This window comes from Ranitomeya imitator, chromosome 2, assembly GCF_032444005.1.
Source record: "Ranitomeya imitator isolate aRanImi1 chromosome 2, aRanImi1.pri, whole genome shotgun sequence".
Taxonomy (NCBI): domain Eukaryota; kingdom Metazoa; phylum Chordata; class Amphibia; order Anura; family Dendrobatidae; genus Ranitomeya; species Ranitomeya imitator.
This window is the reverse complement of record NC_091283.1, coordinates 654636549-654660568: the sequence shown is the minus strand read 5'-3', so window position 1 is coordinate 654660568 and position 24020 is coordinate 654636549. Positions and strand designations below refer to the sequence as shown.

Here is a 24020-nt window from a genome sequence, read left to right as displayed (position 1 = left end):
TCCTCATGTTCCATGAGTTGGCACATGAGTTCAAGTAATTTCAGGATGGTTTTTTGAAGGGTTTTTCGCTGACCGCGCAGTTCACTTTTGTATCCTCTGCTATCTAGCTTTAGCGGGCCTCATTTTTGCTCATTCTATTTTCATAACTACGTATGTGCTTTCCTCTCATTTCACCGTTATTACATGTGGGGGGCTGCTATTTCTGTGGGGTGTTTCTCTGGAGGCAAGTGAGGTCTGTGTTTCTTCTAATAGGGGAAGTTAATCCTTCGGCTGGCGCGAGACGTCTAGGAATCATCGTAGGCACGTTCCCCGGCTACTGCTAGTTGTGTGTTTAGGTTCAGGATCGCGGTCAGCTCAGGTTCCATCACCCTAGAGCTTGTTTTGTTTTTGTGCTTGTCCTTTTGTGATCCCCTGCCATTGGGATCATGACATATGGCAAGAAAAAGGCAGCTAAGTAAAGAGAAATGAGTGGCCATCATTACTTTAAGAAATGAAGGTCAGTCAGTCCGAAAAATTGGGAAAACTTTGAAAGTGTCCCCAAGTGCAGTGGAAAAACCATCAAGCGCTACAAAGAAACTGGCTCACATGAGGACCGCCCCAGGAGAGGAAGACCAAGAGTCACCTCTGCTTCTGAGGATTAGTTTATCCGAGTGACCAGCCTCAGAAATTGCAGGTTAACAGCAGCTCAGATTAGAGACCAGGTCAATGCCACACAGAGTTCTAGCAGCAGACACATCTCTACGAAAACTGTTAAGAAGAGACTTTGTGCAGGAGGCCTTCATGGTAACATAGCTGCTAGGAAACTACTGTTAAGGACAGGCAACAAGCAGAAGAGACTTGTTTGGGCTAAAGAACACAAGGAAAGGACATTAGACCAGTGGAAATCTGTGCTTTGGTCTGAAGAGTCCAAATTTGAGATGTGTGATAGTGTGGGGGTGCATTGCTGGTGACACTGTTGGGGATTTATTCAAAATTGAAGGCATAATGAACTAGTATGGCTACCACAGCATCTTGCAGCGGCTTACCATTCCATCCGGTTTGTGTTTAGTTGGACCATCATTTATTTTTCAACAGGTCAATGACCCAAAACACACCTCCAGGCTGTGTAAGGGCTATTTGACCAAGAAGGAGAGTGATGGGGTGCTACACCACGCCAGATGACCTGGCCTCCACAGTCACCAGACCTGAACCCAATCAAGATGGTTTGGGGTGATCTGGACCGCAGAGTGGAGGCAAAAGGGCCAGCAAGTGCTAAGCATCTCTGGGAACTCCTTCAAGATTGTTGGAAGACCATTCCCGGTGACTACCTCTTGAAGCTCATCAAGAGAATGCCAAGAGTGTGTAAAGCCGCCATCAAAGCAAAAGGTGGCACACTTTTTTGTTAAGTATATAATTCCATATGTGTTAATTCATAGTTTTGATGCCTTCAGTGTGAATGTACCATTTTCATAGTCATGAAAATACAGAAAAATCTTTAAATGAGAAGGTGTGTCCAAACTTTTGGTCTGTACTATATATGTGTGTGTTTTGAAGAATATTTTGTTTTAAAACGACGTGTAAATGAAAGAGGACTGCTGTATGTAGAAGCTCATGTTAAAAATCGCATTGCAAACGGATGTCATACGGATACATATATTGCGAGGAAATTGCATCATCGCATTGGAAATGGATTACACACAGATGACCATACGGAGAACACTCGTACGACTTTCGGCCAAGAAAACTATATATTTGTAGTCCAAGCTTTGAATCTAGCTTCCTCATGTAGAGAGCAGTCTTTGGTTAGCAGGTAAATTGGGAAAAAAGGAACTAAGAATCTGTTGGCTCATGGACCCCTCCCATAGTTAAATTTCTGGGTGCATGTCTACAGTAGTATACAATAATCAAAGTCATGACTGACTCACTTGAACTGGTACTGAGAATCAGTGTGATGGGTAACCAGGATTTCTTTTACATTCTTTGGAGGTGCCAATCCCAAGTCATCTGCTCTCTGCCACCGCTCCAAACGTGTGATGCCTGAAACCAAAACCCCACCCAAGAAGTAAAATAACATTATGAATATAAAAAAAGACATAATGAATACAATAGACAACAACCAACACACACTCTGATATTCTACCTGTACAGGGTCCAAATCGCCAGTCCAGATCAAACTGGATAAGCTCATCTAAGGGTAATAATTGCAGAACCACAGCCACTGCGGGGCAGAAATAAATGGAGAACAGTGGTTACTATCATTCATTAGGCCATAGGATCACTAACTCAAGAGTGATATAACTTTTATACTTATGAAAGTATGCATGTTTTAAAAAGGCGGCTCCTCACTGAGCAGTAGTCCGATAGCTTTCACCAGTGAATGACAGTTAATAAAGGAGCTTCCGACAATCATGGACTGTTCTCCAGTGACTGACACAACTTCCAACTGACTGACAGATGCCCAATGAGTGCCAGCTCCTCGTGATGCTGGAGTTCGTTTCTTATTTATCCGGTTCCTTATTTATGCCTGAAGCTGTTTTTTTATTCAGCAGTCTTTTTTTACAAGTCCACTAATGAGCAAAAATGATCATAATACTAAAATACAATTCAGTGAGACGCCCAGAGGTGAGCACACGAGAAAGCAATACAAAAAATATACAACTTGCACAAGCATAGGCATCAAAGGAGGCAACCAAAGATGTCCTTAGGAGAATTAAATGACTTTAGGCCACTGATGTAAAATAGCAAACACACCCAAGGATGTCCTGCATCAGAATCAGTTTACTCCAAGCTGGCCCAAATGAGCTGTGGTCATTAAAATAAGCAGACAGACACTTTTCAAAGATTCAAGTAAGTAAACGGTATTTTTAAAGGGTTCAATGACTTTGGACAACCAAACTCCCCATGCTAACACACATCAAATTCAGTACATTCAAGGTCGACCAGAACAGATTCTGACCATAAGGGTATGTTCACACGTTCAGGATTTCCATCCTTTTTTTTTCCTGACTGTTTTTTAAAAAACTGCAGCTCTTGGCAGAAAACGCAGGTCCTTTTTTTGGTCCTTTTTTGGTCCGTTTTTGATGCGTTTTTTGATGCGTTTTTTTGATGCAGTTTTCTAGCCAGAGTCTGTGTGTTTTCTAGGAATTTTTTTAGGGTTAAAATGGCTGAAAATACCCTAACCCTACCCCTACCCCTAACCCTACCCCTAACCCTAACCCTACCCCTAACCCTACCCCTAACCCTACCCCTAACCCTACCCCTAACCCTACCCCTAACCCTAACCCTACCCCTAACCCTAACCCTACCCCTAACCCTACCCCTACCCCTATTCTAACCTTAGTGAAAAAAAAAAAAATTCTTTATTTTTTTTATTGTCCCTACCTATGGGGGTGACAAAGGGGGGGGGGTGTCATTTACTATTTTTTTATTTTGATCACTGAGATAGGTTATATCTCAGTGATCAAAATGCACTTTGGAACGAATCTGCCGGCCGGCAGATTCGGCGGGCGCACTGCGCATGCGCCCGCCATTTTGCAAGATGGCGGCGCCCAGGGAGAAGACGGCCGGACGGACACCGGGACGCCGGGTGAGTATAAGGGGGGGAGATTAGGGCACGGGGGGGGCCTCAGAGCACTGGGGGGGGGCATCGGAGCACTGGGGGGGGGCATCGGAGCACGGGGGGGCGGGATCGGAACACGGGGGGGGGCAGCCACACTCCGCCCACGCACTTCCGCCCGCTCCCCGCACTTCCTGCTGCAGCGGTTCTGCACATCAAACCGCAGTAAAACCCGCAGATATATTTTTGATCTGCGGGTTTTACTGCGGTTTGGACCTCACAATGGAGGTCTATGGGTGCAGAACCGCTGCGGCTCCGGAAAAAGAATTGACATGCTCCTTCTTTTTTCCGGGAGCTATTCAGCGCGTCTTTTTTTTTACAATTTCCGGACCATGTGCACAGTGTGTCCTGTTTTCCATAGGGTACAGTGTACTGTACCCTGCATGGAAAACAGCTGCGGAACCGCAGCGGCAAAACCGCCGCGGTTCCGCGGTAAAAAACGCACTGTGTGAACATGGCCTAAGAGCTGGTGTCAATGAGGGCAGACACTTTTTTTTACTGTTTTGAAACCAATGAATTTAAAGGTTTAAATTACTTTGGGCCACTGATCTCATACTGAAAACACAGAAAAGAATTCTCTCCATAAAAAAAACAACTCACTTCAGCTTGGCACAAACTTTTTTTTATATTAAAATTGGCACCAAATTGGGCAAGTGACCACGTGTTCCTAATTTGAATAAGTAGCTGTTGTACTCAAAGGGTTCAATTACTTTGGTCACAGTTCTCAAACTATGAACACATAGAAGGGGATTTCCCATATCTGGAGGAGATCACTCCAGGTCTGGACTAAATGGGTTCTGGATATCAAAGCTGGCATGTAAATGAGCAGACAGCCATTTTGAATAAGTGGTGGTTCTACAGACAGACAGGGATGCACTGTATCAAAATCAATTCACTATAGGCTGGCCAAAGAGATTCTGGGCATAAAAGCTGGCATCAAAATGGGTAAATGAACACTTTTTACGGATTTAATTCAGCAACTGGTGTGATAAAAAGGTTGCTTTGAACCACTGACCTGCCAACACACAGAAGGATGACCAGCATCAAATTCATCTCAATCCAGGTTGGCATAAATGGTTGGCCACTAATATGATGCAGGGTTCATTTTTGCCTCAGACGAAACTTGGACGTCCAGGGAAAGTGTGACCAAAGTAGCCCATTATTGGCTGCAGCACTCACATGACATAACAATGTCCTGGCAGACACGGCGCCAACGTCGGTTGGTTAGGGAAGTGAGTATAACTTGTTTATATTTTCAATGGGGGCCCTGTTTAATGTAAGAAGGTTTTGTACATGTGGTTGACAACCCTTTAATTTTCCATAAGTCACTAGGTGATAGATAGCTATTTATTAAATTATTTCTTTCAAGATGATTTACAGAATGGATCCAAGATAATGTCTTGTACATGGGTTTGAGTCCCATTAAGACACTGATTCAAATGACATTTCCACATATTCAGAGCACTAAAAGAACATCAATAGCAAATTTAAAAGGGTGGTCTGAGATACAAATTTTCATCCTAAATCCCTATCAATATAATGCCATAATCTATTCTATTCTCTAATATAATTAAAAATTCTCTATCCTTCCCTAACTACACTACCTAACTGCTTTTCCTTTTATTTTTACAATTTCCTTTCTGGTGACACTTCCTTTGAAAACTCAGCGCACACTGGGATATTTAAACAAAGCGTCATTAGGGGCCAGAGGCTGCGGTCACTGACCTTTGCCCTCTCCTTGTAACAACGCATCATCAGTGACCTTTGTTTCAGGGGCGGGGCTAGTCCGTGCTCTATCAATGTGCTATGTGCAGAATGACAGTGCGCTCTCTTGCCAGATCAGATCAGTAGTAATAACCAGGCAACAGAGCGCACTGCCAGACCCAAAGACCTTCAAAGTGGATAATACTCTTTCATGGTACAGTTATTCGCCAGCAAGATACATCCCCAATTTGGATCTTTGAAGAGGAAAAATCCAGCGTGGAAGCAGGTAAGTAAAGTGACCAATTTTATTGAAGAAATAAATCACATCCATAGAAACATGGTAACTGCGATTCTGGTACCAGAACCGCACTTACTGTGCCATGTTTTTATGGATGTAATTTATTTCTTCGATAAAATTGGACATTTTACTTACCTGCTTCCACGCTGGATTTTTCCTCTTCATTTGCCTCAGCCAGATCCCAGGCTTTTCTGTGCCCTTCCCAGCAGGATTGTGGCTGCATTAACGGTGGGATGACTCTCCTTCTCCACTTCTCCACTTGTTTCCATTACAAATTGGATCTTTGGAATATTATTGAGGACATTAATTTTTTTCTGAGGGAGATAATAATAATCTTTATTTTTATATAGCGCTAACATATTCCGCAGCGCTTTACAGTTTGCACACATCACTGTCCCCGATGGGGCTCACAATCTAAATAATGATAATTTATTCCTAAATCACTTCTATACAGAAATAACATTTAATATGGTCATAAGAACAGAATACAGCCCACAGGGAGATACCACATAGCGCGTTCAAAGTGGATGTGAAGACCTTGGGCCTTAGACAAAAGGGGGCTTATGGGAATATGAGAATATTGGGCCTGTTAAAATTATTGCACTATACAGTGGCATATAAAAGTTTGGGCACCCCTGGTCAAAATTACTGGTTAAAGATGACACATTTTCTTTATATATATTTTTTATAACATACATTGTCATTTTTTACATTTTAAAAATTACAAAAAGGAAAATGAGCTGATGCAAACATTTAGGCACCTTTGGAGATTTGTGTGATTCTACAGATGGATAATAATCCTAAACACACGTCAAATAGACTACTTCAAAAGGCCAAAACTGAAGGTTTTACAATGGCCCTCACAGTCCCCTGATGTAAACATCATTGAAAATCTGTGGCTAGATGTCAAAATAGCAATGCATGCAAGACGACCCAGGAATCTCACAGAACTGGAAGAATTTTCCAAGAAAGATTGGATGAAAGCCCTCAAATTCCCTGGATGAAAGCCCTCGAATTGAAAGACTCTTGGCTGGCAACAAAAAGCGTTTACAAGCTGTGACACTTGCATAAGGGGGTGCTACTAGGTAGTAACCATGCAGGGTGCCCAAACTTTTGCATTGATCCATTATCCTTTTTGTAATTTTTAAAATGTAAAACATGACAATATATATATTTTAAGGGCAAAAATAAAAGGAAATGTGTCATTTTTTTACTTTAGCCCTTTTAGAGAACACTAGCTGAAGAGCCCGGCGTTGCCTGGGCATAGTAAATGTCAGTGGTTAGTTATAGCACCTCACTTCTCTTATTTTCCCATCACGCCTCTCATTTTCCCCATCACATCTTTCATTTTCCCTCTCACATCTCTCATTTTCTCCCTCACACCTCTCATTTTCCCCTTCACTCCTCTTATTTTCCCCCTCACTCCTCTCATTCCCCCCTAACACTTGTCATTTCGACCTCACATCTGTCATTTTCCGATCACTCCACTATTTTCCCTCACTCCTCTCATTTTGCACTCACACCTTTTCATTTACACCTCACACCTCTCATTTTCACCTCAGTATATACATGTTTGTCATCTCCCTTATATATAGTATACACCTGTATGTCATCTCCTGTATATAGTATATACCTGTATGTCATCTCCCCTGTATATAGTATATACCTGTTGTGTGCCATCTCCCCTGTATATAGTATATACCTGTATGTCATCTCCTCCTATATATAGTATATACCTGTATGTCATCTCCTCCTGTATATAGTATATACCTGTGTGTCATCTCCCCTGTATATAATATATACCTGTAAGTCATCTCCTCCTGTATATAGTATATACCTGTAGGTCATCTGCTCCTGTATATAGTATATACCTGTGTGTCATCTCCTCCTGTATATAGTATATACTTGTATGTCATCTCCTCCTGTATATAGTATGTACCTGTATGTCATCTCCTCCTCTATATACCTGTGTGTCATCTCTCTTGTATTAGACCTCGTTCACACGTTATTTGGTCAGTATTTTTACCTCAGTATTTGTAAGCTAAATTGGCAGCCTGATAAATCCCCAGCCAACAGGAAGCCCTTCCCTTGGCAGTATATATTAGCTCACACATACACATAATAGACAGGTCATGTGACTGACAGCTGGCGTATTTCCTATATGGTATATTTGTTGCTCTTGTAGTTTGTCTGCTTATTAATCAGATTTTTATTTTTGAAGGATAATACCAGACTTGTGTGTGCCCTAGGGCGAGTTTCGTGTGTCAAGTTGTGTGTGTTGAGTTGCGTGTGGCGACATGCATGTAGCGACTTTTGTAAGATGAGTTTTGTGTGGCGACATGCGTGTAGCAACTTTTTGTGTCGAGTTGCATGTGACAGGTTAGTGTAGTAAGTTTCTGCAGCAAGTTTTGCGCATGGCGAGTTTTGCACGTGGTGAGTTTTATGTGTGGTGCCTTTTGAGTATGTGCAAGTTTTGTGTGAGGCAACTTTTGCACGGTATATACTCTTTGGCGCCATCGCTCTCATTCTTTAAGTCCCCCTTGTTCACATCTGGCAGCTGTCAATTTGCCTCCAACACTTTTCCTTTCACTTTTTCCCCATTATGTAGATAGGGGCAAAATTGTTTGGTGAATTGGAAAGCGCGGGGTTAAAATTTCACCTCACAACATAGCCTATGACGCTCTCGGGGTCCAGACGTGTGAGTGTGCAAAATTTTGTGGCTGTAGCTGCGACGGTTCAGATGCCAATCCCGGACATACACACACACACACACACACACACACTCAGCTTTATATATTAGATTTCATCTTTATCTTGCTTAACTGTACACAATAACAGTAATTTTGCCCAAACTTTTACATGCCACTGTGTATATTATCAGTATTAATTGCATTTGTTTTTGAGTTTTTCAAAGCATTAATGATTTCATGGACTGACAAGCTCGCTGGGCAGTTTTGAAGGTCTGGTGATGTATTCCCGCTCAAACGGAGCCTATGGATAGGAGGAATCGGCTGGAAGGTGGGGAATGCTCTATTTAAACCCCTGGATTTTTGCGCTAACTGCAGTTTGAAGGAAATGAGCTGAAGATCCCCATCCCCACATTTTTCTTGTTGCATGCCTTTTTAGAGGCATCTCTCGGGTTATGTTAAATCAAGTAGATAATGATTATTGGTTAGAGTTAATTAAGGCCTGGGTAGTTTATTTAATTGATTATTAATTTGTAATAACCCTTTAATAAAGCATCGCGACCTATTTATCCAAATGTTGCTTCATGTCTCTTTTATTAGTTAAAGCACCACTCCAGCACTTTTTTTTATTGCACCGCTTTAGTGGTGCTGTAAACGAAAGTTCCCTGCCCCGTTTCATACTTATTTGTTGTCCCCTTCATTCTTTTCCAGTGTCACTTCAGTCTGTCTCTGGTGAAAAGTTACCTTCAGTGTCTGCTGAAGCACAACGGAGGTCACATTTCAATACAATTCTATGAGAGCCTCATTCTGACTCTCATAGATTTCCATTGAGCTCTTGTGATGAACTTCTGACTTACAGCCAGCCAGTCAGAAGTTACAGGCACAAGATGGCGCCGCGAGACCAGAGCGGAATCGGTAAAATGTGTAGCTGCCAGAAGGTGAGTGTAAGAACGGGGGAAGGGAGCTTACATTTACATTCCGCTCAAGCTCTGAAAACCTCCCTGCTGGAGTGGTGCTTTAATAAAATTTATAATGGTACATATTTTCTCATGCATTCAGATGATGCATCAAACATTTAGTGATAGAGGATACCCTTCTAACGTATTACAACGTTCCTTAATTGTCACCCATTCCCACGTACAACAATACATTGGATCATATCCCGTTCGTGCATACGTACACGTATCATCTGTATGCAAACATAGTGGAAAAGCACACGGAAATGATGCTATACCTGCTGAGGTATATAAAGCTGGCGGCCCTGCTAGGATGCAAATGGTGACCAAACTATTCCAGTATATGTGGAAAAAGGAACAGGTTCCGCAACAGACGAAATATGCCAGCATAATTCACATACACAAGAGGAAAGGTAATCGCCAATCTTGTGACAACTATTGAGGCATCTCCCATCTGTCCACTGCAGGAAAGATATTGGCTCGTCTCTTGCTCAACTGCCTTCTACATCACCTTGAGCAAGGCCTACTATCTGAAAGCCAGTGTGATTTCCGTGCTAAACGTGGAACAGTAGATATGGTCTTTGCAGCATGTCAACTTCAAGCAAAGTGCCAGGAGCAACACAGTGACCTTTATGTGACTTCTGTTGATTTGACCAAGGCTTTCGACACAGTCAGTACAGACGGCCTGTGGAAGATTATGGCAAAATTCGTCTGCCCGAGCAAGTTCATCTCAATCATCTGGCAGTTCCATGATGGCATGATGGTGAAGGTTCTGAACGATGGAGACGAATCTGAGGCTTTCCCAGTAACAAACGGCGTAAAACAAGGTTGTGTGCTTGCTCAAACCCTGTTCAGTATGCTGTCCTCTGCAATGTTAAGTGATGCCTTTAACAACTGTAAAGATGGAATCCAGGTTAGGTACAGGACTGATGGCAAGTTATTCAACCCTAAACGCCTGAAGTCGGTTACAAAGGTGCATGAGACCGTTATCCTTGAATTACTATTTGCTGATGACTGTGCACTTAACACTGGCACGGAACAGCAGATGCAGCATGAAATGGACTGCTTTTCGCAAGCTTGCAACAAATTTGGTCTCAAGATCAACACTAGAAAAACTGAAATCATGTATTAATCTGTTCCAGGGAAACTATACAAGGAACCACGTAACACAGTGAAGGAGCAAAACCTCAAAGCAAACTTCACCTACTTAGGCAGCACACTTTCCCGCGAAGTAACCATAGACGCTGAGGTTAATAACAGAATTGCTAAAGCCAGTGCTGCCTTCGGGAGACTGCATAAGAACGTCTGGGAATGAAGGGGACTCAGCCTTACCACCAAGCTGAAGGTCTACTGCGCGGTGGTCCTCACCACACTTCTCTATGCTAACGAGACCTTGACAGTCTACAGCCGGCATGCTAAACAGCTTAATCATTTTCACATGAGTTGCCTTCGCAGACTCCTCCACATCAGCTGGCAAGACAATGTCCCGAACATGGCAATTCTGGAACAAATTGGGCTCTGCAGTGTCTACACTCTCCTGCTGAAAGTCCAAGCAAGGTGGGCTGGACATGTAGTCAGAATGCCTGACAGCCGACTACCGAAACAACTGCTGTACGGAGAACTGTGCCAAGGAAAGCGAGCAGTTGGGGGGCAGAAGAAGCGCTATAAAGACTGCCTTAATGTGTCTCTCAAAAACCTGGAAGTCAACATCAATGAATGGGAAGAGCTTGCCCTGGATTGTCCAGGTTGTCGGGGCAGGATCACCTCAGGTGCACGTGCAGCTGAAGATAGGAAAATCTTAGACGCAAAAAGAAAGCTTGCAATCCGCAAGACACAAGCAGAATCTGGTGTACTGACCACATCGGCTTCCTTATGTCAAATATGTGGCCGAACCTTCAGGGCCTGGATTGGCCTCATTAGCCACCTCCGGACCCATACCTACTAAATCTCTTCTAACCCTGAAGCCACGGTCATCTTCGACTACGAAGGACGAACATCATGCAAACACAGTATATAAAACTATCAGAAAACACTGGAATATTCTACAGTTGGCCTATCTCAATGTAAAAGAGTTTCAGTCTTCATTCCTTCCACATAATTGCTACTGACCAAAATGTTTTTAACCCCTTTCTGACCTCGGATGGGATAGTATGTCCGAGGTCAGATCCCCCGCTTTGATGCAGGGCTCCGGTGGTGAACCCGCATCAAAGCCGGGACATGTCAGCTGTTTTGAACAGCTGACATGTGCCCGCAATAGCGGCGGGTGAAATCGCGATTCATCCGCCGCTATTAACTAGTTAAATGCCGTTGTCAATCGCTGACAGCGGCATTTAACCAGCGCTTCCGGCCGGGCGGCCAGAAATGAGCGCATCGCTGACCCCCGTCACATGATCGATGCTTCTGTATAGTAACCATAGAGGTCCTTGAGACAGAGGCGCTCATAGCACACCTGCATTTCTGCTGCATAGCAGCGATATAATGATCGCTGCTATGTAGCAGAGCCGATCGAGTTGTGCCAGCTTCTAGCCTCCTATGGAGGCTATTGAAGCATGGTAGAAGTTTAAAAAAAAGTAAAAAAAATGTGAAAAAAATAAAAAAAATATAAAAGTTTAAATCACCCCCCTTACGCCCCATTCAAAATAAATCAATTAAAAAAATCAAACCTACACATATTTGCACACATATCGCCGCGTTCAGAATCGCCCGATCTATCAATTAAAAAAAATCATTAACCCGATCGCTAAACGGCGTAGAGAGAAAAAAATATTCGACACGCCAGAATTACGTTTTTTTGGTCGCCGCGACATTGCATTAAAATGCAATAACGGGCAATCAAAAGAACGTATCTGCACCAAAATGGTATCATTAAAAATGCCAGCTTGGCACGCAAAAAATAAGCGCTCAACTGACCACAGATCATGAAAAATGGAGACGCTACGGGTATCGGAATATGGCACAATTTTTTTTTTTTTTGCAAAGTTTGGAATTTTTTTTCACCACTTAAATAAAAAATAACCTAGTCATGTTAGGTGTCTATGAACTCGTACTGACCTGGAGAATCATAATTGCAGGTCAGTTTTAGCATTTAGTGAACCTAGCAAAAAAGCCAAACAAAAAACAAGTGTGGGACTGCACTTTTTTTGCAATTTCACCGCACTTGGAATTTTTTTCCCACTTTCTAGTACACGACATGCTAAAACCAATGATGTCATTCAAAAGTACAACTTGTTTAGCAAAAAATAAGCCCTCACATGGCGATATTGACAGAAAAATAAAAAAGGTATGGCTCTGGGAAGGAGGGGAGCGAAAAACGAACACGGAAAAACAGAAAATCCCAAGGTCACGAAGGGGTTAAATTATTCCCCAGGTAAAGCCTAAAGCAGAACGTGCGTCGGGGCGACGGACATGCACCTGTGTCATTCCCCACATGGGTAAGCTCTGCACTGTACTTTATCATGTTTGAGGACAATTCATTATTTCCTTGGTTTGGTTATTTACATTTGCACGTAGCCTAATTCTATGCTAGGACAAGATTGTGAGAACACTGTTTCTGTACCTTCGCGACTTCTTGTGGCTCACCACATTACTGTCCACTTTCATTTTCTTAGATCAGGATTCATTGTTGCTATACATACCATGTTTTCTTACCTTGGCATATGATGTGATTACTAGGTGTCCTTACATATATTCTACTTTATACTTTGTGTCCCACTCCTCACCATTAATCTGCTAACTTGTTTGTATTATCGTGTTACTGTCTGTCATCTCACTAACTAGACTTCTTATCTTTTGAGAAAGAACCAACATTTTTTTTTTTTATAATAGCTATTTTGACTGATACTTTAGTGTTGTTTCTTCTTGGGGTTCATTACTCCATCATTTTGGAAGATTTAGCTCACCAATGGTTGACTGCTCTTAGTGACTGACCCTTATGATTGACAGATCTGCAATGTCTGACAGCTCACCATTTGGATGCCTTTACTGGCTGACCCTCATCACTGACAGCTCACCAATGATTGGTTGCTCTTAGCGGCTGACCCCATGACTGACAGCTCACCAATGATTGGTTGCTCTTAGCGGCTGACCCCATGACTAACAGTTCACCAGTGATTGGCTGTTCTTGATGGCTGACCTCCATGACTAACAGTTCACCAGTGATTGACTGCTCATAGCGGATGACCTCCATGACTGACAGCTCACCAAGGATTAGTTGCTCTTAGCGGTTGGCCCCATGACTGACAGGTCACCAATGATTGGCTGATCTTGATGGCTGACCTCCATGACTAACAGTTCACCAATGATTGGTTGCTCATAGCAGCTGACCTCCATGACAGACAGCTCACCAATGATTGGCTGTTCTTACTGGCTGATCCCCATGACTAACAACTCACCAATGATTGGTTGCTCATAGTGGCTGACCCCATGACTGACAGCTCACCAATGATTGGCTGTTCATAGCAGCTGACCTCCATGCTGACAGCTCACCAATGATTGGCTGTTCTTACTGGCTGACCCCCATGACTAACAGCTCACCAATGATTGGTTGCTCATAGTGGCTGACCCCATGACTGACAGCTCACCAAAGATTGGCTGTTCTTAGTGGCTGACCCTCATGACTGACAGCTCACCAATGATTGACTGCTCATAGCACCTGACCTCCATGACTGACAGCTCACCAATGATTGGCTGCACTTCATGGCTGACACTCATGACTGACTGCTCACCAATGATTGACTGCTCATAGCAGCTGACCTCCATGACTGACAGCTCACCAATGATTGGCTGCACTTCATGGCTGACCCTCATGACTGACAGCTCACCAATGATTGACTGTTCTTACTGGCTGACCCCCATAACTAACAGATCACCAATGATTGGTTGCTCATAGTGGTGACCCCATGACTGACAGCTCACCAATGATTGGCTGTTCTTAGTGGCTTACCCTCATAACTGACAGCTCACCAATGATTGACTGCTCATAGCACCTGACCTCCATGACTGACAGCTCACCAATGATTGGCTGCACTTCATGGCTGACCCTCATGACTGACAGCTCACCAATGATTGACTGCTCATAGCACCTGACCTCCATGACTGACAGCTCACCAGTGATTGGCTGCACTTCATGGCTGACCCTCATGACTGACAGCTCACCAATGATTGACTGCTCATAGCAGCTGACCTCCATGACTGACAGCTCACCAATGATTGGCTGCACTTCATGGCTGACCCTCATGACTGACAGCTCACCAATGATTGACTGGCTGACTCACTGGCTGACTGCTCATAGCAGCTGACCTCCATGACTGACAGCTCACCAATGATTGGCTGCACTTCATGGCTGACCCTCATGACTGACAGCTCACCAATGATTGACTGGCTGACTTACTGGCTGACTCCCATGACTAACAGATCACCAATGATTGGTTGCTCATAGTGGCTGACAGCTCACCAATGATTGGCTGTTCTTAGTGGCTGACCCTCATAACTGACAGCTCACCAATGATTGACTGCTCATAGCACCTGACCTCCATGACTGACAGCTCACCAATGATTGGCTGCACTTCATGGCTGACCTCCATGACTAACAGCTCACCAATGATTGGCTGCACTTCATGGCTGACCCCCATGACTGACAGCTCACCAATGATTGACTGCTCATAGCAGTTGACCTCCATGACTGACAGCTCACCAATGATTGGCTGCACTTCGTGGCTGACCCCCATGACTAACAGCTCACCAATGATTGGCTGTTCTTAGAGGCTGACAGCTAACACACAGTCACGCAGTGATACTTAAGAGGCTGAAGTTGGTCTCTTATTCGTTCAGTTTCTTATTCGGAGCTGAAGTCGGTTTCTTATTCGTCAGTTTCTTATTCGGACATTTTTTCTTTTCTGTTTTTTATAGGTTTAACAACAAAAAATAAGCATCACAATAATAAAAGACAATGCAGTGAGTTGCCCTGATGTGAATACACTTAAAAATGGCTGCAAAAACAATAAAACTGGCACAAAAATGGGCATCAAAGTGGGCACCAAAGAGCGCTGAAGAAAGGGTTAAATGCCTTTGGGCCACTGATCTCACACTGCAGACATATAGAACAGGGCGCCCCACATCAAAACCAGTTATCTCCAGCCTGGCCCAAATGGGTTTGAGCATCAGAACTGGCATCAAAGTGGGCACACAGACTATTTTGGCCATTTGAATAACTAGCTGATGTTTTTAAGTGGTTAAATGCCATTGGGCCACTGATATGACACTTAAAATACACAGATAGAGATGCCATGCATCAAACCCAGCTCCCTCCAGCCTGGCCCAAATGGGTTCTGGGCACCAGAACTGGCATTAAAGTGGGCAAGCAGACCATTTTCCCACATTTGAATAAGTAACTGTTGTTTTTAAGGGATCAAATGCCTCTGGGCCAGTGATCTGACACTTAAAATACACAGATAGTGATGCCCCGCATCAAACCCAGGTCCCTCCAGCCTGGCCCAAATGGGTTCTGGGCACCAGAACTGGCATCAAAGTGGGCAAACAGCCCATTTTCAAAGATTTGAATAAGTAACTGATGTTTTAGGGGGTTAAATGCCTTTGGGCCACTGATCTGACACTTAAAATACACAGATAGTGATGCCCTGCATTAAACCCAGGTCCCTCCAGCCTGGCACGAATGGGGCTGGGCATCAGAACTGGCATTAAAGTGGGCAAACAGCCCATTTTCCCACATTTGAATAAGTAACTGTTGTTTGTAAGGGTTCAAATGCCTCTGGGCCAGTGATCTGACACTTAAAATACACAGATAGTGATGCCCCGCATCAAACCCAGTTCCCTACAGCCTGGCCCAAATGGGTTCTGGGCACCAGAACTGGCATCAAAGTGGGCAAACAGCCCATTTTCCCACATTTGAATAAGTAGCTGTTGTTTTTAAGGGTTCAAATGCCTCTGGGCCAGTGATCTGACACTTAAAATACACAGACAGTGATGCCCTGCATCAAACCCAGGTCCCTACAGCCTGGCCCAAATGGGTTCTGGGCACCAGATCTGGCATCAAAGTGGGCAAACAGCCCATTTTCACCCATTTGAATAAGTAACTGATGTTTTTAAGGGGTTAAATGCCTTTGGGCCACTGATCTGACACTTAAAATACACAGATAGTGATGCCCTGCAAGCAACACAGGTCCCTCCAGCCTGGCCCAAATGGGTTCTGGGCACCAAAACTGGCATCAAAGTGGGCAAATAGGGTTTGATGCAGGGCATCACTATTTGTGTATTTTAAGTGTAAGATCAGTGGCCCAAAGGCATTTAACCCCTTAAAAACATCAGTTACTTATTCAAATCTGTGAAAATGGGCTGTTTGCCCACTTTGATGCCAGTTCTGGTGCCGAGAACCCATTTGGGCCAGGCTGGAAGGACGTGGTTTTGATTCAGGGCATCACTATCTGTGTATTTTAACCCCTTCATGACCGGGGGATTTTTCGTTTTTCAGTGTTCGTTTTTCGCTCCCCTCCTTCCCAGAGCCATAACTTTTTTATTTTTCCGTCAATTTGGCCATGTGAGGGCTTATTTTTTGCGGGACGACTTGTACTTTTGAACGACATCATTGGTTTTAGCATGTCGTGTACTAGAAAACGGGAAAAAAATTCCAAGTGCGGTGAAATTGCAAAAAAAGTGCAATCCCACACTTGTTTTTTGTTTGGCTTTTTTGCTAGGTTCACTAAATGCTAAAACTGACCTGCCATTATGATTCTCCAGGTCATTACGAGTTCATAGACACCTAACATGACTAGGTTATTTTTTATCTAAGTGGTGAAAAAAAATTCCAAACTTTGCTAAGAAAAAAAAAAAAATTGCGCCATTTTCCGATACTCGCAGCGTCTCCATTTTTCATCATCTGGGGTCGGTTGAGGGCTTATTTTTTGTGTGCCGAGATGACGTTTTTAATGATAGCATTTCGGTGCAGATACGTTCTTTTGATTGCCCGTTATTGCATTTTAATGCAATGTCGCGGCGACCAAAAAAACGTAATTCTGGCGTTTCGAATTTTTTTCCCGCTACGCTGTTTAGCGATCAGGTTAATACTTTTTTTTAATTGATAGATCGGGCAATTCTGAGCGCGGCGATACCAAATATGCGTAGATTTGATATTTTTTTTATTGATTTATTTTGATTGGGGCGAAAGGGGGGTGATTTAAACTTTTATGTTTTTTTTATTTTTTTCACATTTTTTTAAACTTTTTTTTTTAACTTTTGCCATGCTTCAATAGCCTCCATGAGAGGCTAGAAGCAGGCACAACTCGATCGGCTCTGCTACATAGCAGCGATCTGCTGATCTATGCTATGTAGCAGAATTGCACGTGTGCTGTGAGCGCCGACCACAGGGTGGCGCTCACAGCGACGGGCAATCAGTAACCATAGAGGTCTCTAGGACCTCTATGGTTACCATCCTGACGCATCGCCGACCCCCGATCATGTGACGGGGGTCGGCGATGACGTCATTTCCGGCCGCCCGGCCGGAAGCGGTAGTTAAATGCCGCTGTCTGCGTTTGACAGCGGCATTTAACTAGTTAATAGGTGCGGGCAGATCGCGATTCTGCCCGCGCCTATTACGGGCACATGTCAGCTGTTCAAAACAGCTGACATGTCTCGGCTTTGGTGCGGGCTCACCGCGGAGCCCTGCATCAAACAGGGGAGCCGACATCGGACGGTATAGTACGTCCGATGCCGGTAAGGGGTTAAGTGTCAGATCAGTGGCCCAAAGGCATTTAACCCCTTAAAAACATCAGTTACTTATGCACATCTGTGAAAATGGGCTGTTTGCCCACTTTGATGCCAGTTCTGGTGCCCAGAACCAATTTGGGCCAGGCTGGAGGGACCTGGGTTTGATGCAGGGCAGCACTATCTGTGTATTTTAAGTGTAAGATCATTGGCCCAAAGGAATTTAACCCCTTGAAAAAATCAGTTACTTATTCAAATGTGTGAAAATGGGCTGTTTGCCCACTTTGATGCCAGTTCTGGTGCCCAGAACCCATTTGGGCCAGGCTGGAGACAACTGGTTTGGATGTGGGGTGCCCTGTTCTATCTGTCTGCAGTGTGAGATCAGTGGCCCAAAGGCATTTAACCCTTTCTGAAACGCTCTTTGGTGCCCACTTTGTGCCAGTTTTATTGTTTTGTAGCCGTTTTTAAGTGTATTCACATCAGGGCTCCTCGCTGCATTGTCTTTTATTATTGTAATGATTATTTTTTGTTGTTAAACCTATAAAAAACAGAAAAGAAAAAAATTCCGAATAAGAAACTGACGAATAAGAAACCAAGTTCAGCCTCTGTGATACTCACCCTTGGTGTCCTGCTCGCTGCTGGTTGACTTTGCCTTCCTGTTGACTGTACTCTGCCCATCACCTCTCTCTTTTTGCTTTCTCTTGTTTCCACTCCTGGTCACAGCCAGGTAGTCTGTCAGCCGGCGCTTTCTGTCCATGGTCGGCTGTGCTGGGAGCTGCTCAGACTTGTCCCAGGTACGTCTTCCTTATTTCGCATCTATCCCCGCCTGCATGGCATGTCACTAGTCACTGGTCACGCCTGTCTGCATTGTACGCGCGCAAGCTGCGCCACCTAGTGGGCACACGGTAGAGACGCAGATCAATATGCAATAGTTAGGCCGGCGTCACACACAGCGTAAAACAATACGGTCCGTATATTACGGCCGTAATACGCTGAAAAGTCCCCCAAAAAATGGTCCGTTGCTCCTCCGTAGGCAGGCTGTGTCAGCGTTTTTTGCGCATGGCATCCTCCGTATGTAATCCGTATGGCATCCGTACTGCGTGGTTTTCTCGCAGGCTTGCAAAACCAACATACCGCTATAGAAGTGATCCATGTGTCCCAAAAAGAAAAGAATATATATATATATATATATATATATATATATATATATGTCAGTAGACACATATATGTATATATATTAATACTTATTCCAGCGCTATACAGCTTGAAAGCCGGTAATTCAATTACCGGCTTTTTCTTTCTCCTTCATAAAACCCGACATGATTTGAGACATGGTTTACATACAGTAAACCATGTCTTCTCTCCATTTTTTTTGCAGATTCCACACTACTAATGTCAGTAGTGTGTATCTGCAAAATTTGGCCGTTCTAGCTCTTAAAATAAAGGGTTAACTGGCGGAAAAAATTGGCGTGGGCTCCCGCGCAATTTTCTCCGCCAGAGTAGTAAAGCCAGTGACTGAGGGCAGATATTAATAGCCTGGAGAGGGTCCACGGTTATTGGCCCCCCCCTGGCTAAAAATATCTGCCCCCAGCCACCCCAGAACAGGCACATCTGGAAGATGCGCCTATTCTGGCACTTGGCCACTCTCTTCCCATTCCCGTGTAGCGGTGGGATATGGGGTAATGAAGGGTTAATGCCACCTTGCTATTGTAAGGTGACATTAAGCCTAATTAATAATGGAGAGGCGTCAATTATGACACCTATCCATTATTAATCCAATTGTAGTGAAGGGTTAAATAAAACACAAACACATTCTTTAAAATTATTTTAATGAAATAAAAACAATGGTTGTTGTAGTATTTTATTCAACGCCCAATCCAGTCACTGAAGACCCTCGTTCTGTGAGTAAAGAAACATAATAAACCAACAATATACTTACCCTCCGCAGATCTGTAACGTCCAACGATGTAAATCCTTCTGAAGGGGTTAAAACATTTTGCAGCAAGGAGCTGTGCTAATGCAGGCTGCTCCTCGCTGCAAAACCCCAGGGAATGAGGCTAAAAATAGATCAATGATCTATATTTAGCATCATTTGCGGTGAGGCGCCCTCTGCTGGCTGTTCATAGATCGTGGGAAATTACCTAGAAAGCTCCCTGGCTCCCTGGCTTTCTAGGTAATTTCCCACGATCTATGAACAGCCAGCAGAGGGCGCCTCACCGCAAATGATGCTAAATATAGATCATTGATCTATTTTTAGCCTCATTCCCTGGGGTTTTGCAGCGAGGAGCAGCCTGCATTAGCACAGCTCCTTGCTGCAAAATGTTTTAACCCCTTCAGAAGGATTTACATCGTTGGACGTTACAGATCTGCGGAGGGTAAGTATATTGTTGGTTTATTATGTTTCTTTACTCACAGAACGAGGGTCTTCAGTGACTGGATTGGGCGTTGAATAAAATACTACAACAACCATTGTTTTTATTTCATTAAAATAATTTTAAAGAATGTGTTTGTGTTTTATTTAACCCTTCACTACAATTGGATTAATAATGGATAGGTGTCATAATTGACGCCTCTCCATTATTAATTAGGCTTAATGTCACCTTACAATAGCAAGGTGGCATTAACCCTTCATTACCCCATATCCCACCGCTACACGGGAATGGGAAGAGAGTGGCCAAGTGCCAGAATAGGCGCATCTTCCAGATGTGCCTGTTCTGGGGTGGCTGGGGGCAGATATTTTTAGCCAGGGGGGGGCCAATAACCGTGGACCCTCTCCAGGCTATTAATATCTGCCCTCAGTCACTGGCTTTACTACTCTGGCGGAGAAAATTGCGCGGGAGCCCACGCCAATTTTTTCCGCCAGTTAACCCTTTATTTTAAGAGCTAGAACGGCCAAATTTTGCAGATACACACTACTGACATTAGTAGTGTGGAATCTGCAAAAAAAATGGAGAGAAGACATGGTTTACTGTATGTAAACCATGTCTCAAATCATGTCGGGTTTTATGAAGGAGAAGGAAAAAGCCGGTAATTGAATTACCGGCTTTCAAGCTGTATAGCGCTGGAATAAATATTAATATATATACATATATGTGTCTCACTGACATATATATATATATATACCTATTCTATGTGTACACATTTATTATATCTATTGGACTGTAAGCTGTCAGTGTGATTTTACTGTACACCGCACTGAATTACCGGCTTTTCTCTCTAACAGCGCTGCGTATTTCTCGCAAGTCACACTGCTTGTCCGTGTGTAATCCGTATTTTTCACGCTTCCATAGACTTTCATTGGCGTATTTCTTGCGCAGTACGGTGACAAACGCAGCATGCTGCGATTTTGTACGGCCGTAGAAAGCCGTATAATACTGATCAGTAAAATACGGCAAATAGGAGCAGGGGCATAGAGAATAATTGTGCCGTATTTTTTGCGAGTTTTACGGACGTAGATTCTGCGCTCTTACGTCCGTAAAACTCGCATGTGTGACGGCGGCCTAAGAATTGTAGATGTTCTGAAGGACTCGGATGAGTGACAGCTTGTGACTCAGATCATGGAGTGAATGTTACTAAATATTCAGGATAAGGAAAGTCTTGTATGTTATTGTGCGTCACATTTAGAAAAAGATGTGTGATCATGATCACCTGTAAACTATGAACATAAACATATTTCTGTTGACATAGCCGTTTAGGACTCGTTTTTTTGCAGATCGAAGTTGCGCATTGGATCATTTATTTTATCATAAAAAAATAAGTGAAAAAATTCCAAGTGGGATGAACTGGTGAGAAAAATTGCAATTCTTCCATATTTTTTGTGTTCTTGTTTTTACAATGTTCATTGTACAGTACAGATGACCTGGAAAAAATTATTCTCTGGCTCAGTATGATTACGGTGATACCAAATCTTTGCTTTGATTTTTTGCTTTTAAAAAAAATCAGAAGTTTGTAAAATATATATATACAGCTGAGCTCTGGCAAAAATTAAGAGACCACTGCACAGTTTTATAAAAAAAAAAAATAAATCAGCTTCTTTACATGTCTGACAGCCATTCCATTCCACTGTCAGCTGAATTCTGTTACGCTCGTGCCCTGACTGTGCCACAAACCAGACTACCCTGGAGGGGCATGACTAAGCAGCTGCCTTGGTGCTCACTGGAGCCTCTAGTGGTGAGGTCAGGCTTGTGCGGCAGGTAGCTGCCAGGTGCCACTCCAGGGCGGTGTCTGGCTGTGGCTGCTGATCCCACTGAGGGACAAAACACTAGTGACAGGTGCGAGCAAGTACGGTCGGGCATGACTGGTACTTTGGTGGCCACGGCCGGCACTCTGGCAGGCACGGCTGGCACTCTGGCTGGCAGGCGGGCATGTCTGGCACTCTGGCAGGCAGGCGGCATGGCTAGCACTCTGGCAGGCAGGCGGGCATGGCTGGCACTCTAGGCAGGCAGGCGGGCACGGAACACACTGAAGGAATCGGGATGGTAATGGGTAGGGCAGGAACACAGGGAGGTACGAGTAGGGAACAGATAGGAACCAGTTCAGACTGGAGGGACAGGAACTGCTTCTGGAGAGATGGGAACACAGGCAGGAATGAGTAGGATAAGGGAGCAAGAGAAACCAGTAAAGACCAGAGGGGTAGGAACTGTAAGGAACCAGTTCAGACTAGAAGGACAAGGACACACAGGGCCCTGAGCAGGAGCAGAGCAAAGCCGCAGGATGCAGTGAGCAGAGCAGAACCACAAGTTGTGCAGCAGAGCAGAACCGCAAGGTGCGCAGCACAGCGGAACCGCTGGTTGCGGAGCAAAGAGCAGAGCTGCAGGATGCAGAGCAAAGAGCACAGCCACAGGATGTGGAGCAAAGAGCAGAGCCACAGGCTGTGGAGCAAAGAGCAGAGCCGCAGGCTGCTGAGCAAAGAGCAGAAGGAGTGAACACAGGGAAGCACACAGCGGGATAGGAAAGGCTACAGACAGGGATACAAAAGGACACAGGTATAGGACTTAGTTCAGACAGGGTCAGGTACGGGACAAGGCACAGAAACAAGGATTCAGACCAGGGTATGCAGCCCCCTGGGAGGCAGAAACGAGAGACACAGGACACAGGCAGGGCCGGACTGGCCATCTGGCAATTCTGGCAAATGCCAGAAGGGCCTTTTTGGTCTTGGGCTGCCTTGTCTGCTGCATTGTTAACAGAATCGGTGTTCTCAAGACCCCCATACTGTTAAGAGTTGGGATGGAGCACAAAGTCGCTAACCCCAACAGGCCACGGGTATCATTAGAAATATTGGTGTTGTAGAAAATCTTCCTTTCCTCCATCCAGGGTAATATTAGTAATATATCCCATCTAGTGCTTGGGGACAACATGGGCCTGTGTGATTTCAAATGCCAGGACTGAATTTCAGCCCCAGTCCGTACCTGGACACAGGTACAGGCCAGGTTATGCTTATGAAGCCTCCTGGGTGGCAGAAACGAAAGATACAGCAAGACAGGACCTGGCAACTCAGCAGCAAGACACTAACTGAGAAAGTATGTTGCTCAGGCATCCCCCTAGGGGTGGGGAAGCCTTAAGTACCTGAGGCCTCTTGGCAATTGGTTGGGGACACCTTAGGAAGGTGCAAATCACTCACTTGTCCAGCTGATGCAAATATTGAATGGAGGAGATGAAAATAGAATAAAAATCTTGTCCTTTATTAGTGCATCATAAAAACAAGCTGACGCGTTTCAGGCAATACTGCCCTTAGTCATAGCATAATAAAAACACATTACAATATATAAAGGCACATAACAAAAAGCTACAACCAATCACAATACATGACAATTAACCATATATCAAACACCTGAGTACCCATTGGACGAAGACACACACCCTGCCCAACCTGAGTGTTATACAAATGTTATAGCCACTAAGTCTATATACAAATTGTAATACAATACCCTTCGCTAATACATGTAAATACACATAAATACCCCACATATATACAGTGGTGTTCAAAAGTCCTGCATAGGCGTGAAGAAAACTATGTTTCATACTTCTGCATCTCTACAGTGAAACTGGTGGAACATATATGTTTT

The 24020-nt window shown here is 44.0% G+C and overlaps 1 protein-coding gene across 1 annotated transcript in view; it reads right to left on the bottom strand.

The window, feature by feature from the left end:
- The window catches only part of POLD4 (DNA polymerase delta 4, accessory subunit), a 30875-nt gene extending 12092 nt beyond the window's left edge, over window positions 1–18783 (bottom strand). The window contains exons 1-3 of the mRNA XM_069752921.1: window positions 18574–18783; window positions 2120–2197; window positions 1905–2016 (exon numbers count right to left, since the gene is read on the bottom strand). Coding sequence (XP_069609022.1) covers window positions 1905–2016; window positions 2120–2197; window positions 18574–18712 — 329 coding nt within the window. The 5' untranslated portion in view covers window positions 18713–18783. The remainder of the gene's footprint in view (window positions 1–1904; window positions 2017–2119; window positions 2198–18573) is intronic.
- Window positions 18784–24020: the final 5237 nt, after the last annotated feature.